At 38.1% G+C, this 13,208-nt stretch overlaps 1 protein-coding gene across 1 annotated transcript in view; it reads left to right on the forward strand.

The window, feature by feature from the left end:
- Positions 1–13,208, forward strand: part of LOC135572794 (F-box only protein 41-like) — a 53,468-nt gene that overhangs the window by 31,817 nt on the left and 8,443 nt on the right. The window contains exons 9-11 of the mRNA XM_065021214.1: positions 3,505–3,623; positions 9,271–9,429; positions 10,137–10,252. Coding sequence (XP_064877286.1) covers positions 3,505–3,623; positions 9,271–9,429; positions 10,137–10,252 — 394 coding nt within the window. The remainder of the gene's footprint in view (positions 1–3,504; positions 3,624–9,270; positions 9,430–10,136; positions 10,253–13,208) is intronic.

The following is a 13,208-nucleotide window of genomic DNA, read 5'->3' on the forward strand; positions in this document are numbered from 1 at the left end:
AGTAATAATATTAAAATAGTTGTAGTTGTAGTAGTTGTGGTATTAGTAGTAGCAGAAGTTGTGTTAGTATAGTTGTAGTAGCAGATATAGTAGTGTTAGTATAGTTGTAGCAGTGTATTTGTAGTATTGTAGTAATAGTAGTAGTATTGGTAGTAGTAGATATAGTAGTGTTAGTATAGTTGTAGTAGTAGATATAGTAGTGTTAGTATAATTATAGCAGTGTATTTGTAGTATTGTAGTAGTTGTAGTAGTAGATATAGTAGTGTTAGTATAGTTGTAGTAGTAGATATAGTAGTGTTAGTATAGTTGTAGTAGTGTATTTGTAGTATTGTAGTAGTTGTAGTAGTAGATATAGTAGTGTTAGTATAGTTGTAGTAGTAGATATAGTAGTGTTAGTATAGTTGTAGCAGTGTATTTGTAGTATTGTAGTAGTTGTAGTAGTAGATATAGTAGTGTTAGTATAGTTGTAGTATTAGATATAGTAGTGTTAGTATAGTTGTAGCAGTGTATTTGTAGTATTGTAGTAGTTGTAGTAGTAGATATAGTAGTGTTAGTATAGTTGTAGTATTAGATATAGTAGTGTTAGTATAGTTGTAGTAGTAGATATAGTAGTGTTAGTATAGTTGTAGCAGTGTATTTGTAGTATTGTAGTAGTTGTAGTAGTAGATATAGTAGTGTTAGTATAGTTGTAGCAGTGTATTTGTAGTATTGTAGTAGTTGTAGTAGTAGATATAGTAGTGTTAGTATAGTTGTAGCAGTGTTTTGTAGTATTGTAGTATTGGTAGTAGTAGATATAGTAGTGTTAGTATAGTTGTAGTATTAGATATAGTAGTGTTAGTATAGTTGTAGTAGCAGATATAGTAGTGTTAGTATAGTTGTAGTAGTAGATATAGTAGTGTTAGTATAGTTGTAGCAGTGTATTTGTAGTATTGTAGTAGTTGTAGTATTAGATATAGTAGTGTTAGTATAGTTGTAGCAGTGTATTTGTAGTATTGTAGTATTGGTAGTAGTAGATATAGTAGTGTTAGTATAGTTGCAGTAGTAGATATAGTAGTGTTAGTATAGTTGTAGTAGTAGATATAGTAGTGTTAGTATAGTTGTAGTAGTAGATATAGTAGTGTTAGTATAGTTGTAGTAGTAGATATAGTAGTGTTAGTGTTAGTATAGATTGTAGTGTTAGTAGTTGTATAGTAGATAGTAGTGTTAGTATAGTTGTAGTAGTAGATATGGTAGTGTTAGTATAGTTGTAGTAGTAGATATGGTAGTGTTAGTATAGTTGTAGTAGTAGATATAGTAGTGTTAGTATAGTTGTAGTAGTAGATATAGTAGTGTTAGTATAGTTGTAGTAGTAGATATGGTAGTGTTAGTATAGTTGTAGTAGTAGATATAGTAGTGTTAGTATAGTTGTAGTAGTAGATATAGTAGTGTTAGTATAGTTGTAGTAGTAGATATAGTAGTGTTAGTATAGTTGTAGTAGTAGATATAGTAGTGTTAGTATAGTTGTAGTAGTAGATATAGTAGTGTTAGTATAGTTGTAGTAGTAGATATAGTAGTGTTAGTATAGTTGTAGTAGTAGATATAGTAGTGTTAGTATAGTTGTAGTAGTAGATATAGTAGTGTTAGTATAGTTGTAGTAGTAGATATAGTAGTGTTAGTATAGTTGTAGTAGTAGATATAGTAGTGTTAGTATAGTTGTAGTAGTAGATATGGTAGTGTTAGTATAGTTGTAGTAGTAGATATGGTAGTGTTAGTATAGTTGTAGTAGTAGATATAGTAGTGTTAGTATAGTTGTAGTAGTAGATATAGTAGTGTTAGTATAGTTGTAGTAGTAGATATGGTAGTGTTAGTATAGTTGTAGTAGTAGATATGGTAGTGTTAGTATAGTTGTAGTAGTAGATATAGTAGTGTTAGTATAGTTGTAGTAGTAGATATAGTAGTGTTAGTATAGTTGTAGTAGTAGATATAGTAGTGTTAGTATAGTTGTAGTAGTAGATATAGTAGTGTTAGTATAGTTGTAGTAGTAGATATGGTAGTGTTAGTATAGTTGTAGCAGTAGATATGGTAGTGTTAGTATAGTTGTAGCAGTAGATATAGTAGTGTTAGTATAGTTGTAGTAGTAGATATAGTAGTGTTAGTATAGTTGTAGTAGTAGATATAGTAGTGTTAGTATAGTTGTAGTAGTAGATATAGTAGTGTTAGTATAGTTGTAGTAGTAGATATAGTAGTGTTAGTATAGTTGTAGTAGTAGATATAGTAGTGTTAGTATAGTTGTAGTAGTAGATATAGTAGTGTTAGTATAGTTGTAGTAGTAGATATAGTAGTGTTAGTATAGTTGTAGTAGTAGATATAGTAGTGTTAGTATAGTTGTAGTAGTAGATATAGTAGTGTTAGTATAGTTGTAGTAGTAGATATAGTAGTGTTAGTATAGTTGTAGTAGTAGATATAGTAGTGTTAGTATAGTTGTAGTAGTAGATATGGTAGTGTTAGTATAGTTGTAGTAGTAGATATAGTAGTGTTAGTATAGTTGTAGTAGTAGATATGGTAGTGTTAGTATAGTTGTAGTAGTAGATATGGTAGTGTTAGTATAGTTGTAGTGATATAGTATGTTAGTATAGTTGTAGTAGTAGATATGGTAGTGTTAGTATAGTTGTAGTAGTAGATATAGTAGTGTTAGTATAGTTGTAGTAGTAGATATAGTAGTGTTAGTATAGTTGTAGTAGTAGATATAGTAGTGTTAGTATAGTTGTAGTAGTAGATATAGTAGTGTTAGTATAGTTGTAGTAGTAGATATAGTAGTGTTAGTATAGTTGTAGTAGTAGATATGGTAGTGTTAGTATAGTTGTAGTAGTAGATATGGTAGTGTTAGTATAGTTGTAGTAGTAGATATGGTAGTGTTAGTATAGTTGTAGTAGTAGATATGGTAGTGTTAGTATAGTTGTAGTAGTAGATATGGTAGTGTTAGTATAGTTGTAGTAGTAGATATAGTAGTGTTAGTATAGTTGTAGTAGTAGATATAGTAGTGTTAGTATAGTTGTAGTAGTAGATATAGTAGTGTTAGTATAGTTGTAGTAGTAGATATAGTAGTGTTAGTATAGTTGTAGTAGTAGATATAGTAGTGTTAGTATAGTTGTAGTAGTAGATATAGTAGTGTTAGTATAGTTGTAGTAGTAGATATAGTAGTGTTAGTATAGTTGTAGTAGTAGATATAGTAGTGTTAGTATAGTTGTAGTAGTAGATATAGTAGTGTTAGTATAGTTGTAGTAGTAGATATAGTAGTGTTAGTATAGTTGTAGTAGTAGATATAGTAGTGTTAGTATAGTTGTAGTAGTAGATATAGTAGTGTTAGTATAGTTGTAGTAGTAGATATAGTAGTGTTAGTATAATTATAGCAGTGCATTTGGAGTATTGTAGTAGTTGTAGTAGTAGTTGTATTAGTAGCAGTAGTTTAGTTGTTGTTGTTGTCGTTGTTGTTGTGTTTACCGGCCTGTTCATTTCCTTCCGCAGTCAGCAGCCTACCCGCTTCAGTAACCGATGCCTGCAGACGATTGGCCGCTGTTGGCCACACCTCCGAGTGCTCAGTGTGGGCGGGGCTGGCTGTAGCATTCAGGGATTGTCCTTACTGGGTGAGTGAAAGTCACAGTCTATACCAGAGGTTGATTGGTCTGTCTGGATGAGTGACAGGTGTTTTAGAGAAGAGCCAGGGGCTGGAAATCAAAGAGTTGTGTTGAGTCTGTCTATCAGAGTTGTGTTGGGTCTCTGTCTATCAGAGTTGTGTTGAGTCTCTGTCTATCAGAGTTGTGTTGAGTCTCTGTCTAGCAGAGTTGTGTTGAGTCTCTGTCTGTCAGAGTTGTGTTGAGTCTCTGTCTGTCAGAGTTGTGTTGAGTCTCTGTCTATCAGAGTTGTGTTGGGTCTCTGTCTATCAGAGTTGTGTTGAGTCTCTGTCTGTCAGAGTTGTGTTGAGTCTCTGTCTATCAGAGTTGTGTTGGGTCTCTGTCTATCAGAGTTGTGTTGAGTCTCTGTCTATCAGAGTTGTGTTGAGTCTCTGTCTATCAGAGTTGTGTTGGGTCTCTGTCTATCAGAGTTGTGTTGAGTCTCTGTCTATCAGAGTTGTGTTGAGTCTGTCTATCAGAGTTGTGTTGAGTCTCTGTCTATCAGAGTTGTGTTGAGTCTCTGTCAGAGTTGTGTTGAGTCTCTGTCTATCAGAGTTGTGTTGAGTCTGTCTATCAGAGTTGTGTTGAGTCTCTGTCTATCAGAGTTGTGTTGTGTCTCTGTCAGAGTTGTGTTGAGTCTCTGTCTATCAGAGTTGTGTTGAGTCTCTGTCTGTCAGAGTTGTGTTGAGTCTCTGTCTATCAGAGTTGTGTTGAGTCTCTGTCTATCAGAGTTGTGTTGAGTCTCTGTCTATCAGAGTTGTGTTGAGTCTCTGTCAGAGTTGTGTTGAGTCTCTCTCTATCAGAGTTGTGTTGAGTCTCTGTCTATCAGAGTTGTGTTGAGTCTGTCTATCAGAGTTGTGTTGAGTCTCTGTCTATCAGAGTTGTGTTGAGTCTCTGTCAGAGTTGTGTTGAGTCTCTGTCTATCAGAGTTGTGTTGAGTCTCTGTCTGTCAGAGTTGTGTTGAGTCTCTGTCTATCAGAGTTGTGTTGAGTCTCTGTCTATCAGAGTTGTGTTGAGTCTCTGTCTGTCAGAGTTGTGTTGAGTCTCTGTCTATCAGAGTTGTGTTGAGTCTCTGTCTATCAGAGTTGTGTTGAGTCTCTGTCTATCAGAGTTGTGTTGAGTCTCTGTCTATCAGAGTTGTGTTGAGTCTCTGTCTATCAGAGTTGTGTTGGGTCTCTGTCTATCAGAGTTGTGTTGAGTCTCTGTCAGAGTTGTGTTGAGTCTCTGTCTATCAGAGTTGTGTTGAGTCTCTGTCTGTCAGAGTTGTGTTGAGTCTCTGTCTATCAGAGTTGTGTTGAGTCTCTGTCTATCAGAGTTGTGTTGGGTCTCTGTCTATCAGAGTTGTGTTGAGTCTCTGTCAGAGTTGTGTTGAGTCTCTGTCTATCAGAGTTGTGTTGAGTCTCTGTCTATCAGAGTTGTGTTGAGTCTGTCTATCAGAGTTGTGTTGAGTCTCTGTCTATCAGAGTTGTGTTGAGTCTCTGTCAGAGTTGTGTTGAGTCTCTGTCTATCAGAGTTGTGTTGAGTCTCTGTCTGTCAGAGTTGTGTTGAGTCTCTGTCTATCAGAGTTGTGTTGAGTCTCTGTCTATCAGAGTTGTGTTGAGTCTCTGTCTGTCAGAGTTGTGTTGAGTCTCTGTCTATCAGAGTTGTGTTGAGTCTCTGTCTATCAGAGTTGTGTTGAGTCTCTGTCTATCAGAGTTGTGTTGAGTCTCTGTCTATCAGAGTTGTGTTGAGTCTCTGTCTATCAGAGTTGTGTTGGGTCTCTGTCTATCAGAGTTGTGTTGAGTCTCTGTCAGAGTTGTGTTGAGTCTCTGTCTATCAGAGTTGTGTTGAGTCTCTGTCTGTCAGAGTTGTGTTGGGTCTCTGTCTATCAGAGTTGTGCTGAGTCTCTGTCTATCAGAGTTGTGTTGAGTCTCTGTCTATCAGAGTTGTGTTGAGTCTCTGTCTGTCAGAGTTGTGTTGAGTCTCTGTCTGTCAGAGTTGTGTTGGGTCTCTGTCTATCAGAGTTGTGTTGAGTCTCTGTCTATCAGAGTTGTGTTGAGTCTCTGTCTATCAGAGTTGTGTTGAGTCTCTGTCTATCAGAGTTGTGTTGAGTCTCTGTCTATCAGAGTTGTGTTGAGTCTCTGTCTGTCAGAGTTGTGTTGGGTCTCTGTCTATCAGAGTTGTGTTGAGTCTCTGTCTATCAGAGTTGTGTTGAGTCTCTGTCTGTCAGAGTTGTGTTGAGTCTCTGTCAGAGTTGTGTTGAGTCTCTGTCTATCAGAGTTGTGTTGAGTCTCTGTCTGTCAGAGTTGTGTTGAGTCTCTGTCTATCAGAGTTGTGTTGAGTCTCTGTCTGTCAGAGTTGTGTTGAGTCTCTGTCTATCAGAGTTGTGTTGAGTCTCTGTCTGTCAGAGTTGTGTTGGGTCTCTGTCTATCAGAGTTGTGTTGAGTCTCTGTCTATCAGAGTTGTGTTGGGTCTCTGTCTATCAGAGTTGTGTTGAGTCTCTGTCAGAGTTGTGTTGAGTCTCTGTCTATCAGAGTTGTGTTGAGTCTCTGTCTGTCAGAGTTGTGTTGGGTCTCTGTCTATCAGAGTTGTGTTGGGTCTCTGTCTATCAGAGTTGTGTTGAGTCTCTGTCTATCAGAGTTGTGTTGAGTCTCTGTCTATCAGAGTTGTGTTGAGTCTCTGTCAGAGTTGTGTTGAGTCTCTGTCTATCAGAGTTGTGTTGAGTCTCTGTCTGTCAGAGTTGTGTTGGGTCTCTGTCTATCAGAGTTGTGTTGGGTCTCTGTCTATCAGAGTTGTGTTGAGTCTCTGTCTATCAGAGTTGTGTTGAGTCTCTGTCTATCAGAGTTGTGTTGAGTCTCTGTCTGTCAGAGTTGTGTTGAGTCTCTGTCTGTCAGAGTTGTGTTGGGTCTCTGTCTATCAGAGTTGTGTTGAGTCTCTGTCTATCAGAGTTGTGTTGAGTCTCTGTCTATCAGAGTTGTGTTGAGTCTCTGTCTATCAGAGTTGTGTTGAGTCTCTGTCTATCAGAGTTGTGTTGAGTCTCTGTCTGTCAGAGTTGTGTTGGGTCTCTGTCTATCAGAGTTGTGTTGAGTCTCTGTCTATCAGAGTTGTGTTGAGTCTCTGTCTATCAGAGTTGTGTTGAGTCTCTGTCTATCAGAGTTGTGTTGAGTCTCTGTCTATCAGAGTTGTGTTGAGTCTCTATCAGAGTTGTGTTGGGTCTCTGTCTATCAGAGTTGTGTTGAGTCTCTGTCTGTCAGAGTTGTGTTGGGTCTCTGTCTATCAGAGTTGTGTTGGGTCTCTGTCTATCAGAGTTGTGTTGAGTCTCTGTCTATCAGAGTTGTGTTGAGTCTCTGTCTATCAGAGTTGTGTTGAGTCTCTGTCTGTCAGAGTTGTGTTGAGTCTCTGTCTGTCAGAGTTGTGTTGGGTCTCTGTCTATCAGAGTTGTGTTGAGTCTCTGTCTATCAGAGTTGTGTTGAGTCTCTGTCTATCAGAGTTGTGTTGAGTCTCTGTCTATCAGAGTTGTGTTGAGTCTCTGTCTATCAGAGTTGTGTTGAGTCTCTGTCTGTCAGAGTTGTGTTGGGTCTCTGTCTATCAGAGTTGTGTTGAGTCTCTGTCTATCAGAGTTGTGTTGAGTCTCTGTCTATCAGAGTTGTGTTGAGTCTCTGTCTATCAGAGTTGTGTTGAGTCTCTGTCTATCAGAGTTGTGTTGAGTCTCTATCAGAGTTGTGTTGGGTCTCTGTCTATCAGAGTTGTGTTGAGTCTCTGTCTATCAGAGTTGTGTTGGGTCTCTGTCTGTCAGAGTTGTGTTGGGTCTCTGTCTATCAGAGTTGTGTTGAGTCTCTGTCTATCAGAGTTGTGTTGAGTCTCTGTCTATCAGAGTTGTGTTGAGTCTCTGTCTATCAGAGTTGTGTTGAGTCTCTGTCTATCAGAGTTGTGTTGAGTCTCTGTCTATCAGAGTTGTGTTGAGTCTCTGTCTGTCAGAGTTGTGTTGGGTCTCTGTCTATCAGAGTTGTGTTGAGTCTCTGTCTATCAGAGTTGTGTTGAGTCTCTGTCTATCAGAGTTGTGTTGAGTCTCTGTCTGTCAGAGTTGTGTTGAGTCTCTGTCTATCAGAGTTGTGTTGAGTCTCTGTCTATCAGAGTTGTGTTGAGTCTCTGTCTATCAGAGTTGTGTTGAGTCTCTGTCTATCAGAGTTGTGTTGGGTCTCTGTCTATCAGAGTTGTGTTGAGTCTCTGTCTATCAGAGTTGTGTTGAGTCTCTGTCTATCAGAGTTGTGTTGAGTCTCTGTCTGTCAGAGTTGTGTTGAGTCTCTGTCTATCAGAGTTGTGTTGGGTCTCTGTCTATCAGAGTTGTGTTGAGTCTCTGTCTATCAGAGTTGTGTTGAGTCTCTGTCTATCAGAGTTGTGTTGAGTCTCTGTCTGTCAGAGTTGTGTTGAGTCTCTGTCTGTCAGAGTTGTGTTGGGTCTCTGTCTATCAGAGTTGTGTTGAGTCTCTGTCTATCAGAGTTGTGTTGAGTCTCTGTCTATCAGAGTTGTGTTGAGTCTCTGTCTATCAGAGTTGTGTTGAGTCTCTGTCTGTCAGAGTTGTGTTGAGTCTCTGTCTATCAGAGTTGTGTTGGGTCTCTGTCTATCAGAGTTGTGTTGAGTCTCTGTCTATCAGAGTTGTGTTGAGTCTCTGTCTATCAGAGTTGTGTTGAGTCTCTGTCTATCAGAGTTGTGTTGAGTCTCTGTCTGTCAGAGTTGTGTTGAGTCTCTGTCTATCAGAGTTGTGTTGAGTCTCTGTCTATCAGAGTTGTGTTGAGTCTCTGTCTATCAGAGTTGTGTTGAGTCTCTGTCTATCAGAGTTGTGAGTCTCTGTCTGTCAGAGTCTCTGTCTATCAGAGTTGTGTTGAGTCTCTGTCAGAGTTGTGTTGAGTCTCTGTCTATCAGAGTTGTGTTGAGTCTCTGTCTATCAGAGTTGTGTTGAGTCTCTGTCTATCAGAGTTGTGTTGAGTCTCTGTCTATCAGAGTTGTGTTGAGTCTCTGTCTATCAGAGTTGTGTTGAGTCTCTGTCTATCAGAGTTGTGTTGAGTCTCTGTCTATCAGAGTTGTGTTGAGTCTCTGTCTGTCAGAGTTGTGTTGAGTCTCTGTCTGTCAGAGTTGTGTTGAGTCTCTGTCTATCAGAGTTGTGTTGAGTCTCTGTCTATCAGAGTTGTGTTGAGTCTCTGTCTATCAGAGTTGTGTTGAGTCTCTGTCTATCAGAGTTGTGTTGAGTCTCTGTCTATCAGAGTTGTGTTGAGTCTCTGTCTATCAGAGTTGTGTTGAGTCTCTGTCTATCAGAGTTGTGTTGAGTCTCTATCAGAGTTGTGTTGGGTCTCTGTCTATCAGAGTTGTGTTGAGTCTCTGTCTATCAGAGTTGTGTTGGGTCTTTGTCTGTCAGAGTTGTGTTGGGTCTCTGTCTATCAGAGTTGTGTTGAGTCTCTGTCTATCAGAGTTGTGTTGAGTCTCTGTCTATCAGAGTTGTGTTGAGTCTCTGTCTATCAGAGTTGTGTTGGGTCTCTATCAAGTCTCATTTTCTCTCTCCCTGTAGTTCGTAGGTGTGTGGATTAGGGTTAGTTGTGTTGTGTTTCTGTGTCTCTATCAAGTCTCATTTTCTCTCTCCCTGTAGTTCGTAGGTGTGTGGGTCTCCAGGTGTTGGAGTTGGAGCGTGTTACTGAGTTGGTCCAGGAGGGGGCAGCAGAGCTGTGTAGAGAAGGACTACAGAATCTAGAGACTCTACTACTCACCTCTACTACTGTTACACCTGAAGCACTACTGCACTTTAACAGTGAGTTACTGACCTCTGACCTCTAACCCCCGACCTCTACTCCAGTTACACCTGAAGCACTACTGCACTTTAACAGTGAGTTTCTGACCTCTAACCCTGACCTCTACTCCAGTTACACCTGAAGCACTACTGCACTTTAACAGTGAGTTACTGACCTCTGACCTCTAACCCTGACCTCTACTCCTGTTACACCTGAAGCACTACTGCACTTTAACAGTGAGTTTCTGACCTCTGAATCTCTAACCCTGACCTCTACTCCAGTTACACCTGAAGCACTACTGCACTTTAACAGTGAGTTTCTGACCTCTGATCTCTAACCCCTGACCTCTACTCCTGTTACACCTGAAGCACTACTGCACTTTAACAGTGAGTTACTGACCTCTGACCTCTAACCCTGACCTCTACTCCTGTTACACCTGAAGCACTACTGCACTTTAACAGTGAGTTACTGACCTCTGATCTCTAACCCCTGACCTCTACTCCTGTTACACCTGAAGCACTACTGCACTTTAACAGTGAGTTGCTGACCTCTGACCCCTGACCTCTATTCCAGTTACACCTGTAGCACTACTGCATTTTAACAGTGAGTTACTGACCCCTGACCCCTGATCTTTACACATGATAGACCTATGTAGGATACTAAAACCCAAAATACCATCTTTTCCTTCTCAGTAGTGACCTCTCCCCCCATCCTCTCCATGTTCTAGGTGTATGTTGTAACCTCAGGTCCATCATAGTGCAGATTGGGATAGCTGACCACTTTGAGGAGCCAGACAGTCCTGAAGCTAAGAGACAGTTCAATGAGATGGTCAACAGGTTACAGGTAAATGAACCTTTCTCTGTTTCACACAGCCTTTTTCCTGAAATGCCTTTGAACAAAGCACTAGAGGTCAACTCCAGTAGCATCAAATGATGCCAGTTGAAGTCACAACACTCTATACAACACTCTATACTGTATTTACAGTTGAAGTCACAACACTCTATACAACACTCTATACTGTATTTACAGTTGAAGTCACAACACTCTATACAACACTCTATACTGTATTTACAGTTGAAGTCACAACACTCTATACTGTATATACAGTTGAAGTCACAACAGTCTATACTGTATTTACAGTTGAAGTCACAACACTCTATACTGTCTATACAGTTGAAGTCACAACACTCTATACTGTATATACAGTTGAAGTCACAACAGTCTATACTGTATTTACAGTTGAAGTCACAACACTCTATACTGTATATACAGTTGAAGTCACAACAGTCTATACTGTATATACAGTTGAAGTCACAACAGTCTATACAACAGTCTATACTGTATATACAGTTGAAGTCACAACAGTCTATACTGTATTTACAGTTGAAGTCACAACACTCTATACAACACTCTATACTGTATTTACAGTTGAAGTCACAACACTCTATACAACACTCTATACAGTTGTCACAACAGTCTATACTGTATTTACAGTTGAAGTCACAACACTCTATACTGTATTTACAGTTGAAGTCACAACACTCTATACAACACTCTATACTGTATTTACAGTTGAAGTCACAACACTCTATACAACACTCTATACTGTATATACAGTTGAAGTCACAACACTCTATACTGTATATACAGTTGAAGTCACAACAGTCTATACTGTATTTACAGTTGAAGTCACAACACTCTATACTGTATTTACAGTTGAAGTCACAACACTCTATACAACACTCTATACTGTATTTACAGTTGAAGTCACAACACTCTATACAACACTCTATACTGTATATACAGTTGAAGTCACAACAGTCTATACTGTATTTACAGTTGAAGTCACAACACTCTATACAACACTCTATACTGTATATACAGTTGAAGTCACAACACTCTATACTGTATATACAGTTGAAGTCACAACAGTCTATACAACAGTCTATACTGTATATACAGTTGAAGTCACAACACTCTATACTGTATATACAGTTGAAGTCACAACACTCTATACTGTATATACAGTTGAAGTCACAACACTCTATACAACACTCTATACTGTATATACAGTTGAAGTAACAACAGTCTATACAACAGTCTATACTGTATATACAGTTGAAGTCACAACACTCTATACTGTATTTACAGTTGAAGTCACAACACTCTATACTGTATATACAGTTGAAGTCACAACAGTCTATACTGTATATACAGTTGAAGTCACAACACTCTATACTGTATTTACAGTTGAAGTCACAACACTCTATACTGTATTTACAGTTGAAGTCACAACACTCTATACTGTATATACAGTTGAAGTCACAACAGTCTATACAACACTCTATACTGTATATACAGTTGAAGTCACAACACTCTATACAACACTCTATACTGTATTTACAGTTGAAGTCACAACACTCTATACAACACTCTATACTGTATTTACAGTTGAAGTCACAACACTCTATACAACATTCTATACGGTATTTACAGTTGAAGTCACAACAGTCTATACAACACTCTATACTGTATTTACAGTTGAAGTCACAACAGTCTATACAACACTCTATACTGTATTTACAGTTGAAGTCACAACACTCTATACAACAGTCTATACTGTATTTACAGTTGAAGTCACAACAGTCTATACAACACTCTATACTGTATTTACAGTTGAAGTCACAACACTCTATACTGTATATACAGTTGAAGTCACAACACTCTATAAAACAGTCTATACTGTATTTACAGTTGAAGTCACAACACTCTATACTGTATATACAGTTGAAGTCACAACACTCTATACTGTATATACAGTTGAAGTCACAACAGTCTATACAACACTCTATACTGTATATACAGTTGAAGTCACAACACTCTATACTGTATATACAGTTGAAGTCACAACACTCTATACTGTATATACAGTTGAAGTCACAACACTCTATACTGTATTTACAGTTGAAGTCACAACACTCTATACTGTATATACAGTTGAAGTCACAACAGTCTATACTGTATATACAGTTGAAGTCACAACACTCTATACTGTATTTACAGTTGAAGTCACAACACTCTATACTGTATTTACAGTTGAAGTCACAACACTCTATACTGTATATACAGTTGAAGTCACAACAGTCTATACAACACTCTATACTGTATATACAGTTGAAGTCACAACACTCTATACAACACTCTATACTGTATTTACAGTTGAAGTCACAACACTCTATACAACACTCTATACTGTATTTACAGTTGAAGTCACAACACTCTATACAACATTCTATACTGTATTTACAGTTGAAGTCACAACAGTCTATACAACACTCTATACTGTATTTACAGTTGAAGTCACAACAGTCTATACAACACTCTATACTGTATTTACAGTTGAAGTCACAACACTCTATACAACAGTCTATACTGTATTTACAGTTGAAGTCACAACAGTCTATACAACACTCTATACTGTATTTACAGTTGAAGTCACAACACTCTATACTGTATATACAGTTGAAGTCACAACACTCTATACAACAGTCTATACTGTATTTACAGTTGAAGTCACAACACTCTATACTGTATATACAGTTGAAGTCACAACACTCTATACTGTATATACAGTTGAAGTCACAACAGTCTATACTGTATTTACAGTTGAAGTCACAACACTCTATACTGTATTTACAGTTGAAGTCACAACACTCTATACAACACTCTATACTGTATTTACAGTTGAAGTCACAACACTCTATACAACACTCTATACTGTATATACAGTTGAAGTCAC

The sequence above is a fragment of the Oncorhynchus nerka genome, linkage group LG8, assembly GCF_034236695.1.
Source record: "Oncorhynchus nerka isolate Pitt River linkage group LG8, Oner_Uvic_2.0, whole genome shotgun sequence".
Lineage (NCBI taxonomy): Eukaryota > Metazoa > Chordata > Actinopteri > Salmoniformes > Salmonidae > Oncorhynchus > Oncorhynchus nerka.